Source organism: Phyllobates terribilis, unplaced genomic scaffold, assembly GCF_046119375.1.
Source record: "Phyllobates terribilis strain yellow unplaced genomic scaffold, ASM4611937v1 Scaffold_7__3_contigs__length_470593459, whole genome shotgun sequence".
NCBI lineage: Eukaryota > Metazoa > Chordata > Amphibia > Anura > Dendrobatidae > Phyllobates > Phyllobates terribilis.
This window is the reverse complement of record NW_027362767.1, coordinates 98,130,923-98,144,933: the sequence shown is the minus strand read 5'-3', so window position 1 is coordinate 98,144,933 and position 14,011 is coordinate 98,130,923. Positions and strand designations below refer to the sequence as shown.

Below are 14,011 nucleotides of genomic sequence, written 5' to 3'. Positions count from 1 at the left end.
CTGGGAGGAAAATGGGACACCTCCTAACAGAAATAGTAGCAGACAGACGAACAAACAAAATATATAGAACATAGAGGTCCGTAGACCAAGCAAACTAACAGAGTTAGATACAGAGCACAGGCTAGCTAGAAAGTAGTTATACAATGAAGTCCAGCAAAGCCAGAAGGGCGGAGCAGGATTAAATAGGCCAACAAGGTCATGTGACCAGCAAAGGAAAAAACCTAAGAGCAAGGTTCTAACAACAGGTTTTTGACACCTAATCTGAAAGCAGCATAATACTGGGGCAGATACCCTCATTCCGGCAATGTATCACTTATCGGGCAAGTCCCGGGGCCCTGAGCAGGCGGGGAGGCCCACTCACCGTCGGGCACCCCGGCACGCTATGGGACCTGTGAGCGGTGCGGTGCCGGTGTCCGTACCTGCCCCCCCCCCCCGCTTGCTCAGGGCCCCAGCACAATACTTACCTCTCCCCGTGCCTCCGCAGCAGCTCCGGTCTCTTCCGCGGCTGCTGCACTGTGACGTCTTAGGTCAGAGGGCGCGGTGACATCTTTACACTGCACTCTCTCCTGAGCCATCATAGCGCAGAGCGGGAAGACTCTGGCGCAGGTGAGGGGTCCGGAGCAGCGGCAGCAGGTGAGAAGTGAGGTGAGTATTTGATTTTTTTTTATATGTATGGAGGCATGGGGCATTATATGGTGGGGGGGGGACAAGTGACATCCTGCATGGGGCATTATATGGTGGGGGGGAACAAGTGACATCCTGCATGGGCCATTATATGGGGGGGAACAAGTGACATCCTGCATGGGACATTATATGGGGGGGGCAAGTGACATCCTGCATGGGGCATTATAGGGGGGCGGGGACAAGTGACATCCTGCATGGGGCATTATATGGGGGGCGGGAGAGGTGACATCCTGCATGGGGCATTATATGGGGGGGGAGAGGTGACATCCTGCATGGGGTATTATATGGGGGGAGAGGTGACATCCTGCATGGGGCATTATATGGGGGGAGAGGTGACATCCTGCATAAGGCATTATATGGGGGGAGAGGTGGCATCCAGCATGGGGCATTATATGAGGGGAAGAGGTGATTTCCTGCATGGGGCATTATAAGGGGGTGAGGTGACATCCTGCATGGGGCATTATGTGGGGTGCCAGTATCCTGTATGGAGCGCTATAAGGGGGCCAGTATCCTCTATGGAGCGTTATATGGGGCCAGTATCCTGTATGGAGCATTATATGGGGACCAGTATCCTGTATGGAGCATTATATGGGGACCAGTATCCTGTATGGAGCATTATATGGGGACCAGTATCCTGTATGGAACGTTATATGGGGACCAGTATCCTGTATGGAGCGTTATATGGGGACCAGTATCCTGTATTGAGCGTTTTATGGGGACCAGTATTCTGCATGGAGCAATATATGGGTCCCATAATACTGTATGGAGGACTGTGGTGCCCATAATACTGTATGGAGGACTATGTGGTGCCCATAATACTGTATGGAGGACTATGTGGTGCCCATAATACTGTATGGAGGACTATACTGTCCGGTCTGCACTGTGCGCTGTGAGAATTCGCCGGTTTCTGAGCTATTGTAGAATTTACAATAGATATAGGTCATGTAATGTAAGAAGTGAAATCTTTGCATTGTATTATATATATATATTTCTTTGCCGTATCTGTGCATCATGAATCGTGGTATATGTTAAAGGGGTCCACTGAGACACTTTCGCCCAGGGCCCACAAAAACCTGGAGCCAGCCCTGACTACAGGACTAGTCAAACTGGTAGTCCAGCCACAGCCCCACTACTGATGAGCTGCTTTTTGTCTATGCACAGTGTAAACAGAAAGCAGCCAATCAGTGATGTGTGCAGGGTTATACAGAGCTCAGCATTCAGAGAAGATCTGCTGCAGATATAACAGGGATTCTATCACAGCCCAGTAAGTGATACATCACTGGAATCAGGATATCTGCTCCTAAATCATGCTGCTCTCAGATGAGGTAGCAATAACCTTTTGATAAATTCACTTTAAGGTCTCCAAACACATTGGAGAAAAGTTGGCAGAACCCAATGATTTACCTAATGTGTATGGGGTCTTGAGTCTTGTGGAATTTCACCACCAGATCTTTTTGTTTCCTTGAGCTGCTGCCAATGGTGTATGACAGCAGATCACTCCCCTCTCGCTGGACGATAGACAGCTCAAGTATATGGTCACATTGAAGGCTCGTCTACACAGCAAAAGTGTGTGCATGGATCCCAGTAGTGAGAAGGCAGAATTTCCATGGATCCTTATTACAGAGCTGTAGGCAATTCGGGGTACATTTACTACTAAGTTTGCACCATTTTTTTTTTACACAGAATTTTTTCTTTGATTAGGCAAAAGGTGGGTTGATCAACCTCCAATTTATGTTGCGAAGAAGAGATTGAGTGCTTATTCCAATGGGCCGGCCACATTACTCCCTACTAGTGTTGAGCGAGCACTAAAATGCTCGGGTGCTCGAAGCTCGGGCCGAGCTCTCCATGATACTCGGGTGCTCGACCCGAGCAACGAGCCCAATGTTAGTCTATGGGAGACCCGAGCATTTTTGCGGCGGCACCCCCGGCAGTCTGTAGAAAGCCTAAAAAGTGCCCAAAACGATAGTGACAGTGCTCAAATGACATGGGGACAGCATGGGGATCGCCCCAGGAAGCATTTCTGACCCCCAGGTCACTGCTGTCAACAACGTGGTCAGTGGTATTAAGCCACTTTTACAGGCTCATAATAAAACGTTCAAAAACAAAACTGAAACTGTTTTCCTGTGAAATATGTTAAGGAAGTTCCTTTCCAGGGTAAAGACTTGTGTATAAGGTAAAATAAATAACCAAAAACAAAAATACTCCTCCACACCTTGAGCTATGTTCACAAGTAGCATTTTTTATGCGTTTTTGTACTTTTGTATTGCTTTCAACCGTGACAAATGCATTCACCGGGAAATGTCATTTTAACATTTTACAACCTTATTTGGCCATGTGCTGTGTGACACATGCATACAGTGCTGAAAAGACATGGGAACAGCATGGGGAAGACCCCTGGAAGCATCTCTGACACCCAGGTCACTGCCTAAAAGTGTGCCCATCAGAAGTCATCCTTGCCGCATCAGAAGATGCAGACTTGCAACTATCCCCGTGCAAGTCCTTGTCTATCTGGGATGGATATTAGTCCTCAGAAGGACTGTTTGTTTGATTTTACAGGCTTTAGAGACCCTACACTACCTATTTGGCAGTATAAATCTCTCCCTAGCTCAGCAGCACTCTCCCTACACTGTCTGATCCGTAGCGACTGTGTCCAAGATGGAGGCGCCCGGTTTTAAATACTCGAGGTGACGCTGTGCGGCCAGCCAATCACTGTAATGCCCACAACCAACATGGCTGCGGCATTACAGTGACTGGCTGGCAATCCCTACATGTTCATTGGCTCTGTAAAGAGCGCCAAACATGCAGAGCTGAGACCCGAACTCCCGCCCGAGTAACCCGGAAATGCTCGGTGCTCGCCGAACATCCCGAGTAGTGAGATGCTCGGGCGAGTACCGAGCAGTGTCGAGCATGCTCGCTCAACACTGCTCCCTACTTCATCTGAAAATTAATATTGTGTAATGGAATAGCACACCAAGAATAGGCACAAAAAGGAATGTTTTTTTAAGCGCTTTTAATTTTCTATCTTTATATGCAAAAAAAAGTTATGACAGCGCAGAGTGAAATTTAGCAATGTTTCGGTAATGTACCCTTCGTCAGGCTCGGAATAGGAAATGTGTGGAATGTCTTTGTTGAAGAAAAAAATGCCAAACATCCACTTTCTTGGCTCTCACAGAGGCAGACACAGGAACCACGTCTTGATTTAACTGCCTGCAGGTTTATTGATATATGGCATAAACCACAGCAGGGTTACACAAAATAAACACGTCCTCTCCGGGATAGCAAAAAACAAAAAGATAAAGTATAGTACAGTCCATAGGCGAGTGGGGTTTCGCCCGCTCTGGGTGCACATAAAGGTTTCACGACAAAGTTCTTCTGTGGAGCTCTCTGGCTTCCACACACACAGTCTGAAGACTTCCTTCTCCAGGCCACACCAGAGAAAAAAAAACAGTGACTGAGTATTTAACTTGCCCAGCCACACCCTGAGGTGGAGATATGGTGAATGACTTCCCACCCTTCTCAATGTAATTCACAAAAAAATCCACTCCATTTTAAAATGGTTGTTTATCTCCAACACATAACATGCTGGAGGAAATTTGTAGGTTTAGTTCACTGAAGCTAGAAGCCGCATCTCCCCTCACATATATCACCAGTCACTCTGTCACACAGTATATGAAGGGATGGAATCACTGGGTTGGCTAAATCCAAAATAGTGCTATACCTCACTCTGTGGTGTAATAACTTTTTTTTGGGGGGGGGGATAGGAGGGTCAAAAATTAAAAGTAAATGCCTGAGCCAAATTTATCAATATTTTACGCCATTTACTACACTTATTTTGTTCACTTTTTTACCTACACAAAAACTAAAAAATGACAAGAAAACGGGGCATGGGTAAATCTCCATTTCTACATAGAAATCACAAAAAAGTTACATTTTCTAGACAGCTCATAGACTTAAAAAAGGCAAAAAAAAAAAACAATCTTGCCACCATTTTTAACATACATAAAAAGATGCATACAACATTGGTCACATTGGTCTCAAGACACAGCCCGTAAGCGATTTTATGGGCCCCGCTGAGCCTCTGTTGGCCAGGGCTGCACAAGCCCTATGACTTACGGCCGTATGAAAGTGTTACATCAGGGCGAAAGTTTTCAGAAATTACATGTTAATTTCAGGGCACATAAAATAGTTAAAAATCAATGGAAAGTTTAAGGTTTTAAAAGCATAATGTCTTCTGAAGGATTGTGTATTGATTTTAAATATAACTTGCTAATTATATATGCACAGAGTAAAGCGCAGAGACAGGCTCTTTGCAAATGGCAGGGGGTTATTTCACAGGAAGGTTCTGAGGATTACGGGAAGCTGGGCCTCTGATTTTCACTGGGCGGAAAATGGCCTGTGAGATTATTTACAAGTTTTGCCTTTTGGTCAGCGAGATCCATCAATAACAGGTAGTAACATTATAGACCATCTCTAAGTGTTTCGGCCACCATTACATTAGGAAATCGCTTTGAAGCTCCTGTATTAGTCCCTGTTTGTCCTCACCCTCCACTTATCTTCTTCCTCTCGCTCCTCCGCTCCCTGTGGATCCATTTATCTATTTTTATTTTTTTGCACTTCGGCCGGGTCAGGACTGCGAGTTTCATCAGGCGATGTGCATACTATTTGTGGAATAATTTTCTGTTACACAAGGATTTCATCATGGCGGGTAACGAGTGTTTAATATATGGCCGTACAGTGTGTTCAATGGATGTTCTGTGCAGTAGATGTGAGCACCAGAGGTAAAGAGGACCTTTTACAAGTTTGAGAATGCTAAATTGGTCACATCATGGAATAATGGCGGCAGAGCTGATTAAAACAAAGTATTTATTCTGTAATTTCAAACCTCATTAGCTTATAAAGTTCAGATTCTACTTTATGCTAAGTCCAGGAGAGGGGGCGTTACCAGAAATTCATCTCTGCATGAGGTTGACTAATCATAACTAGGAGGTGTCATACAGGGGAAAAAGAAAACGCGCCTCGGAAAATGTCAGACCCTGCTTTCTCTTGTGAGATGTAATGACACACAGTCTTGCTCTGCTTTCCTCCGTGATCTGACTGCCAGCATCTACTGTGATTACAAGAATAGGAGGGAAGTTGAGCAGAGCTGTGTGTCATTACAAACACCTCTTCAGCTCTCATTCTGCAGCAGTCAGTGTGAGGGGAGGGGAGTAAAGCAGAGCTGACCGTGCCCTGAGATGAAAGCTGCAAGCGGTGTTTGTAATGACACACCGCTTTGCTCTACTTTCCACTGTGATCTGACTGCCAGCATCTACTGTGATTACAAGTATGGGAGGTGAGTTGAGCAGGGCTGTGTGTCATTACAAACATCTCTGCAGCTCTCATTCCATGGCAGTCATTGTGAGGGAGGGGAGAAAAGCAGAGCTGACAGTGTCTTAAGATGAAAGCTGCAAGTGGTGTTTGTAATTACACACAGCTTTGCTCTACTTTCCTCTGTGATCTGACTGACAGAATCTACTGTGATTACAAGCATGGGAGGGGAATTGAGCTGAGCTGTGTCATTACAAACACCTCTGCAGCTCTCATTCTGCAGCAGTCAATGTGAGGGAGGGGAGTAAAGCAGAGCTAACAGCCCCTTGAGATGAAAGCTGCAAGTGATGTTTGTAATGATACACAGCTTTGCTCTACTTTATACAGTAGACGCCAGCAGTCAAATCTCATAGCAGAGCTGTGTGTCCTTCCATATCTCACAGGAGGAAAACCGAGTCTGCTAACGCCAATACAGATTTTTCATTGCAAATAATGAGAGAGATTCTGTGGATCTTTTTCATGCTGATTTCACAGCAAAATCCATGTGAAATATACCAATTCTGAAAATACCTTTAGAAACATAACAGAGGTGTAAATGTATAGAATTGTACAGGTATTAAACCTTAACCCCTTGATTGCACAGCTCCATTGGCCATGAGCATGAAGTACTTCTAAGAGAAAAGCTATTGGCGAAAAACCTCGCCTTTTTAGGTAAGACACTTTTCATTCTTTCATAATCAAAAACTTTTTATGGTCAAATATTTTTTTGTTGTAAAGGTTTTAGTTATTCTTAACATTATAAAGTTGGATAAATAAGGATTTTATATTATTTTTGCAATCATGTACTGTGATATATATCGACAACATCCATTTTGTGTATTTATTATCCTACTGCTAGTTGATTCATTGGTGGATGTAGCGTTGGCGACCATGTGCACGATCTTATTAATGATCCATGTTGTATGAATCCGTGCTATGGGCCGTGACTCATATTTATGTTTTTAGTACGCTGCTATACAGGAGTAGGGCACCTTCCATTCCCCACTAAATAAATCTGCCACCTAAAAGGAATCTGTCACCAGGTTTTTGCAGCATAATAGAGACAGAGACCCTGATTCCAGTAATGTGTCACTTACTGGGCTGCTTGCTGTAGTTTTGATAAAATTGCTGTTTTATCAGCAGGAGATTATCCCTAGAGGACTAGTAAACCTGCTGCCATGTTGTACATTTTAGGCAGGTGTGGAAAAAATGCTACTAAATTAGAATGCTTTAAAAAGTAGTATTGTTTAATAGTTTATTATTAATTAAGAAAATGCAAAGTGAATGAACAAAAGAGAAATCTAAATCCCATCAATATTTGATGTGACCGCACTTTATCTTCCAAACAGCATCAGTTTCTCTAGATACACTTGTACTTGCACACAGTTTTTGAAGTAAATCGGCAGGGAGATTGTTCCAAACATCTTGGAGAACTAACCACCGATCTTCTGTGGATGCAGTCTGTGCTAATCCTTCTGTCCTTTCATCCCAGACAGACTTGATGATGTTGAGATCAGGGCTCTATGGGGGCTGTATCATCACTTCCAGGGCTCCTTGTTCTTCTTTACACTGAAGATACTTGTAGTTCTTAGTGACATTGTCTGGATGTTTGGGGTCGTTTTCTTGCTGCATAATAAGTTTGAATCCAATCAGACGCCTCTGATGTGCCAGTGTGCAGAGAAAAATTGATGTTGTTTTGAAGACAAATGGCGGTCACACCAAATATTGATTTAGATTTCTCTGTTGTTCATTAATTTAGCATTTTGCTAGTTGATAAAAATAAACTATTAATACTTCTAATTTTGAAAGCATTCTTCTATTGCAGCATTTTTTCCACACCTGCTGAAGACTTACTATATGTCCTCCATATTTATGAGCTCTGCTTAACCCAGCCCCCCACCTCTGATTGGCTGATTTCTGCCTATGCACAGTGTACACATATAGCGGCCAATCAGTGGTGTGGGCGGGGTTATACGGAGCTCTGCATTCAGAGAACTGCTAGATCTGCAGCAGATAAAACAGGGATTCTATCAAAACTACAGCAAGAAGCTCAGTAAGTGATACATCACTGGAATTAGGGTCTCTGTCTCTACATCATGTTGCTCTAATATGGAGTAGAAAAAATCCTGGTGACAAATTTTTAGATGAAGACAAGAATCCAGTCCATGTATGTGTTGCTGGTGTCAATGTGAGTATCTGTATTTTTATTTTCTGTGAATGGGAAGGGTGCTGCACATGGATGTCCCCGTCCTGTGTTGGATACATCAGACCACCACCGATGGCATCACCGCGGCCTCCGGTAATGCTGTACTGTAGCTTCGTTGCTCTGCCGGAATATTGGGGAAGATTGATGCTGAATAGACTCTTATTGATTTAGGGCCGAGAAGGAACTCTGTTATCTAATACGTTGTATAAACAGCACACCCTTGCTGGCGTGTAATTAATATTTTATACAATAAGTAGCTGGAAGAAAATGCTTTCATATGTGCTGCAGCATTACTTTCTCTGTCATGGGGTAAGAGCCACCGACAAGTGACACCGGCGGATCGGAGGAAGAAGCAAGAAAATGGCCGATGTAGGTCCCTTCTCGGATCCGCCTGTCTTCATCAGCACGTTTGAAAGTCTTGACTTCTTTAGGCGATGCTTTAAACACTTAATTGGTTAATATAATCCTTTCCTTGAAATATTGGTCTCTAGAGAGACTTTGTCATCAGAAAATTATTTATTGTTCAAATATGAGTTTATGAGACTTTTAAAAATCTAGATTATTTTTACATTTTTCATTATCACTATTTCTGTAAAAACAAATAAAAAAATAAAAAAAATCCTGTAATTTTCACACTGACCACTAAGCTCAATACTGGATTCACACTTCCTGTTCTGCACAGAGGACTTTTCAGCAGTTTCATTGTCATCAGTAGTGACAGGCTGAATCAGACCCTATTTATTTGTAGAGAAGTGTTATCTGAGCATGCTCTAATCCGGGCAAAGGTCCACTGTGCAGGATTGGGAAGAAAGGATATAAAATTAATGTCAAAGCAGGGCGAAAAAATAGGTAATTTTTTGTGACACATTCTTAATAACTTACCCCTCTTTTTTCATTTTTCTACCACCCTGGGCCTATTTAGAATGAGGACAAACCCTTAACCCTAGAACCCATACCTGGGGCCTCGCAGGCCCGCCCTGTTAATTGTTTTCTATTTTCTGCAAGATTACTTTAGTTAGAATTATGAAACTCTAGGTATTTCTCAGGTATGTAGTTGTTTGTCATTTCCAGTTGTTCATTTATTTTTATGTTACAGGCATTTTCGGTATAACAACTCTTTTTCGAAAATACCCATTTTTATGGTCATGCGTTCTAGGGTTAAAGAAAAAGTGTGAATGTGTAGATGCTTAATATTTAGCTTACAGGAAGGTTGTATGGTATCCAACATGTCTGCTATTACAGATTCCAACTAGGAGGAGTTAACAATGTAGAAGCTGTAGTGACAGATATATAGATGATCTCCCTGCTTCATCAGAAGCAAATATTACACCGACAGGGATATGTTAAGGAGAATGTGTCATCAGAAGATGACTTATTGTTTAGCTCTGTTATTTATGTTAATTACATTTTTTATTTAAACATAATACTACTACAGTCGTAACTACACATTCAAGAAACTTTGCATAAGTTAGAAGTACAGATAAATATAAGAAACTTTGTAATATATATTATCAAAGAAATCTGTTTCTTTTCTTCACTTATGAACCACTTATTTCCTTCCTCGCTGTATTCAGGACTTACCATCTACTCTTAAAAAAACAAACAAACTCAACTTAGTCTGACTCCAGACAAGACAGACTGCCAGCACAGTGAGGTGTCAGGTTACACATCCTATGATACTCTATGAAGGAGGGATTAAGAGAGAGGAGTGGAGTGAGATAATAGGCAGATGGACTCTCAGAAAGATTGTGTTGAGCTTTCTAGCAAGTCTTTTATCTCACCCAAGAGCTGGATTCACATCTACACTGCTGTATAGTTTTCTCCATGCTGCTTCTTCTGTCTAATTAATGAATGTAGAGCAGGAATCCATCCCTGCTGTGTATGGGAGATATCATAGCATGTAGTCTCCTCTCAAGTGCTCAGTTAATTGTAAATTATTGCAGATTAGGAGATAACACCTGCAGAGGAAAAAACTGGATATAAATCAGATATAATGTTATTCCTCATATAATGTAGTATGCACATAAACAGCTTATTCTGAAAAGTTACTTGAAAGTCCAGGTACCCTTTGAAGAGTCTGTGTAACATAAAATAATATGTCTGCTTTCTTCCTGCAGTAATACCTCTCTTCTCCATGGGCTTCTCTGCTATTACATCCCAGTTCTAGATTTTGCCACTTTTGCACTGGAGAAAACGATTTGACTAAATCTACATGAGCGTGACATGATCACAGTTTTATCTCGTGCAGGTTTATATTCAGTGGCTGCGAGGAGATTTATTTCAAACCACGAACTATTACTACACAAAGGATATTAACAAATTATATAACTTTTTTATTATACAATTAGGTAATGTTGTTTTCGAAAACTAGAAACCCACAATGGGGAATTTTTTTTTTTCAGCACATGTAATTGAGGCTAAAAAACATTTTTACAAATTTTGCCCTGTTTGCCATCTATGTCCTGTGTGTTAGGGCTCGTGCACACGACTCTCGGACGAGTGCGATCTGTAGTTTTTCGTACCCATGATATTCTATGGGGCTGTGCACATGTCCGATTTTTTTCCCTTGGACTGTGTAGTGTGTAGTCTTAGGAAAAAAATCGAAGACCTGTCCGTTTTTGATCCGGATCAAAATAGTCAATGCAAGTTTATGGGTCCTGTGAAAAACTACAGGCCGCACTCTGATATCATTGATTTTCACGGACTGTCAGAATGGAGAAGATGTAGAAACTTTTTTTTTTTTTAATCTGACCGGTTTTCTTAGATGGAGCGAAAACGGTTGTATGCCCTACCCTTACACTGTCTATTGCTGGCTTCAGAATGAGTTAACTGGGAATCTATCAGTCACCCTGATATGATGGTCAGATGGGGAGTTTGTAACTATATTATCTGTCTTTTTCCAAACTCCTCTCCCCAAGTTTATGACCACAGACCATATCAAAGTTGAATGTGCGGGAAAACAACTAGTTGGTAAAAGCCAAATGGTGCAAAATTTTTAATGAAACCCAATTGTAAAAATGATTTTTACCCATAAATACACTTTAAAAAAAAAATAATTCTAATAGTAAAAATGTATAGTCCTCAAAGGTTGACAACTGCTTCAAGACACTGATTTGTTAGCATTATTGGAAAAAAGTTTGGCGCTTTGTGTGGACACCCCGGCTCCCCTTGAGTATAGCAGATCTATTGGATTGATAATATTAGGAGAATACAGTTCCCAGTATTTATACGATGTCATCCCCTATATTCTGTCTTCTCGCTGTGTATTGATGCTCCGTTGTGTAGCCTTTTTGCTGTGTTTGCCCTTTACCTCTACGTTGCGCGGGGAATTAACACTAGAGTTCGAAAATGGTCTCTGTGAGATCCTTGTCCCGAGCTGATAGATGGATGGGAAGCCAGCTTACAACCTCTGGGAACCATCATTAATTCTAATCAAAGGTGAAGCCGAAAGAGCGGTGGGAAGGCAGTGTCAGCAGCCCAGCAGGTGTTAGGACAGGACCACACAGCCTTCCCTGTTACACATCCAGGTCATTAGTTAAGGATGGATGGAGACATGAAGCAAGGCCGTAATGGATCTGTACAAAATGCTACAGCGTTCTCCAGGGTTTCAGAAGTCAAGGGCAATGTGTTCTTACATACCGGGGGCTCTTCTGATCACGTTATGACGCCTAGTAAGGGAAAGATAACAATGAGCGCTGTGTGATTAACCTTGTCATAGACCGCCTGCGTTGTGAGGCAGGATAGCCCTGATCATGGAGGGGTTTAATATGCCATACATGCTTATAAAAGTACACATGCATCTCTGCGGTTTACTCACGCCATTGGATTAAAACTAATGTAATCAAACGTAGAAATAGGAATAATATGGATTGCAAGAGCTAAAATGCTCATCCTCTAAGATTATTCCCTGAGTTGTCCTTTATTTAGCTTTATTTAGTTTATTTGTAGGAAAGCTGATGACTTATTTATAACTTTTGGACTTTCACCAATTTTTTGTTCTGATTATTCTCCAGTAGGTTTGTGCAGGTAGTACTGTTTAAGACGTTGAGAAAAATTAGGGACAGCCCCTGTCTGAGCTTTACAGGAGGTGTCCAATATCATCAAGTGATGGTTTGTCTTTAGGATGTGTCTTCACTTTGTGATCGGTGGTGGTCAGACCAACCTAAGAGTGACGGAGACGTAGCGCTGGTGTAGTGCTCCATGTCTTCACAGCTTTTCTCCTGCACAGCCGCCTCCTAGCTATGTAGGTAACTGGGAACTCCAAGGGCGAAAACAGGGAAGGGGGTCACCGCACTACACCAGCCGTATGTCCCATTTATCCTCAGGATCATAAAGTCATGACGTATCCAAGCCGGACGCCATCAATTGATGAGATAAGAAGACTTTCCCAGGGAACTCCAAAGGGGTTGTTACCAAGATTTCCTAACAAACCTAACTCTTGGAGTAGCTGACTACGCATCGATCGCCTATCCTTAACCATTCTCTCTAATCTGCAGAATGTGGCCCCTTTTATGTTTTTCCATGAACGGGAGCTGGGTCTGGTACTGCGGCCAACCTCCCTCATGATGGTGCCATGGCCCCTTTGTTCTTCTGATTGTTTCAAGTCTTGGGGATCAGATCCCACTGATCAATCTTTGATGACCTATACTAACGACGGAAGATCAATGTGTTTTTTTTTCGGGAATCTTCATGCAAACAAATCATCACCAACTAAGTGATTTTGCACCTTGCAGCACCATGGTCCTTGGTTTGAACCGTACCGTGGGCAGCATTATCGTGGAGTTAATACTTTTTCCTGTGTTTGCCACACTTCAAAAAACATGTAAAGTTTTTTTTTTTCTTGCATAGTACTTTTTGTGTGATTTTTTTTTTTTTTTTTTTCATCCAACTTTCTCTAGATTAAAAAAGTTGTCCACTACTTTATATGAACCCCCGTAATGTATCCCCCCGGGGCCCAGAAGTGTTTTTGTAAATACCTTGCGGTGCCTTTTCTGCCTCTGAGCTGCGCTATCGCTGGCCGCTCAGAGGCATCACGTGACCCGTCATTGATGTCATATCAAGTAAGGCGTGACATCAGTGACACGGTCCCCGCTGTGGATGCTGGGTTGTGAGTGGGGTTACCCAGCACGTCACACCCAGCATCCACCACGCGCTTTCCCAGTGAATGAGGAGAGGGAGAGCGCGCGGCGGATGCCGGGTGTGACGCGCGGGGTAACCCCACCCACAACCCAGCGTCCACCGTTGATCGCAGAAGTGAGTACCCCCTGCTGCAGCCTGGACTTGTCGTGACATCAGTGGATGTCAGAGCCAGGGGTCACGTGATGCCTGTGAGCGGTCAGTGATATCGCCGCTCACAGGCCGAAAAGGCACCACAAGGTATTTAGAGAAACACTTAGGGGCCCTGGGGGAATACACTGGGGGATCATATAAAGTAGTGGACTACCCCTTTAAGGAAGACATAAAATAGTTTTGTTCGATTGCGGCTTCTACACTTGAGCCTGTTTTATCACATTCTGTATTTGGTAGTAACCTATTCATACCAGTGTGAATGATATATTTTCAGTTTGGAGTTTCTTTTTCATTTGTTTTGTTGCTCATATGTTCTTGTCTTCTTTATAGATGAAGACCAGCTACGTGTAAAAGGCTATGATAAAACCCCTGACATCATTCTGGAGGTGCCAGTAGGTAAGTCCGCCATAGTGTCAGTATAGTGGGGTCCATCTGGGTTATGCCAACTGGATTAGTCCTTTTGCACTTGTCCGTGTGGCTTTGTGG

At 42.8% G+C, this 14,011-nt stretch overlaps 1 protein-coding gene across 4 annotated transcripts in view; it reads left to right on the top strand.

Annotated features, from left to right (window-relative positions):
• CDIN1 (CDAN1 interacting nuclease 1) overlaps positions 1-14,011 on the top strand; it is a 545,783-nt gene that overhangs the window by 365,084 nt on the left and 166,688 nt on the right. For all 4 annotated transcript variants that reach the window (XM_073637559.1, XM_073637557.1, XM_073637560.1 and 1 more), the window contains 2 exons: positions 6,635-6,702; positions 13,856-13,921. In XM_073637559.1, the coding sequence (XP_073493660.1) occupies positions 6,635-6,702; positions 13,856-13,921 (134 nt within the window). The remainder of the gene's footprint in view (positions 1-6,634; positions 6,703-13,855; positions 13,922-14,011) is intronic.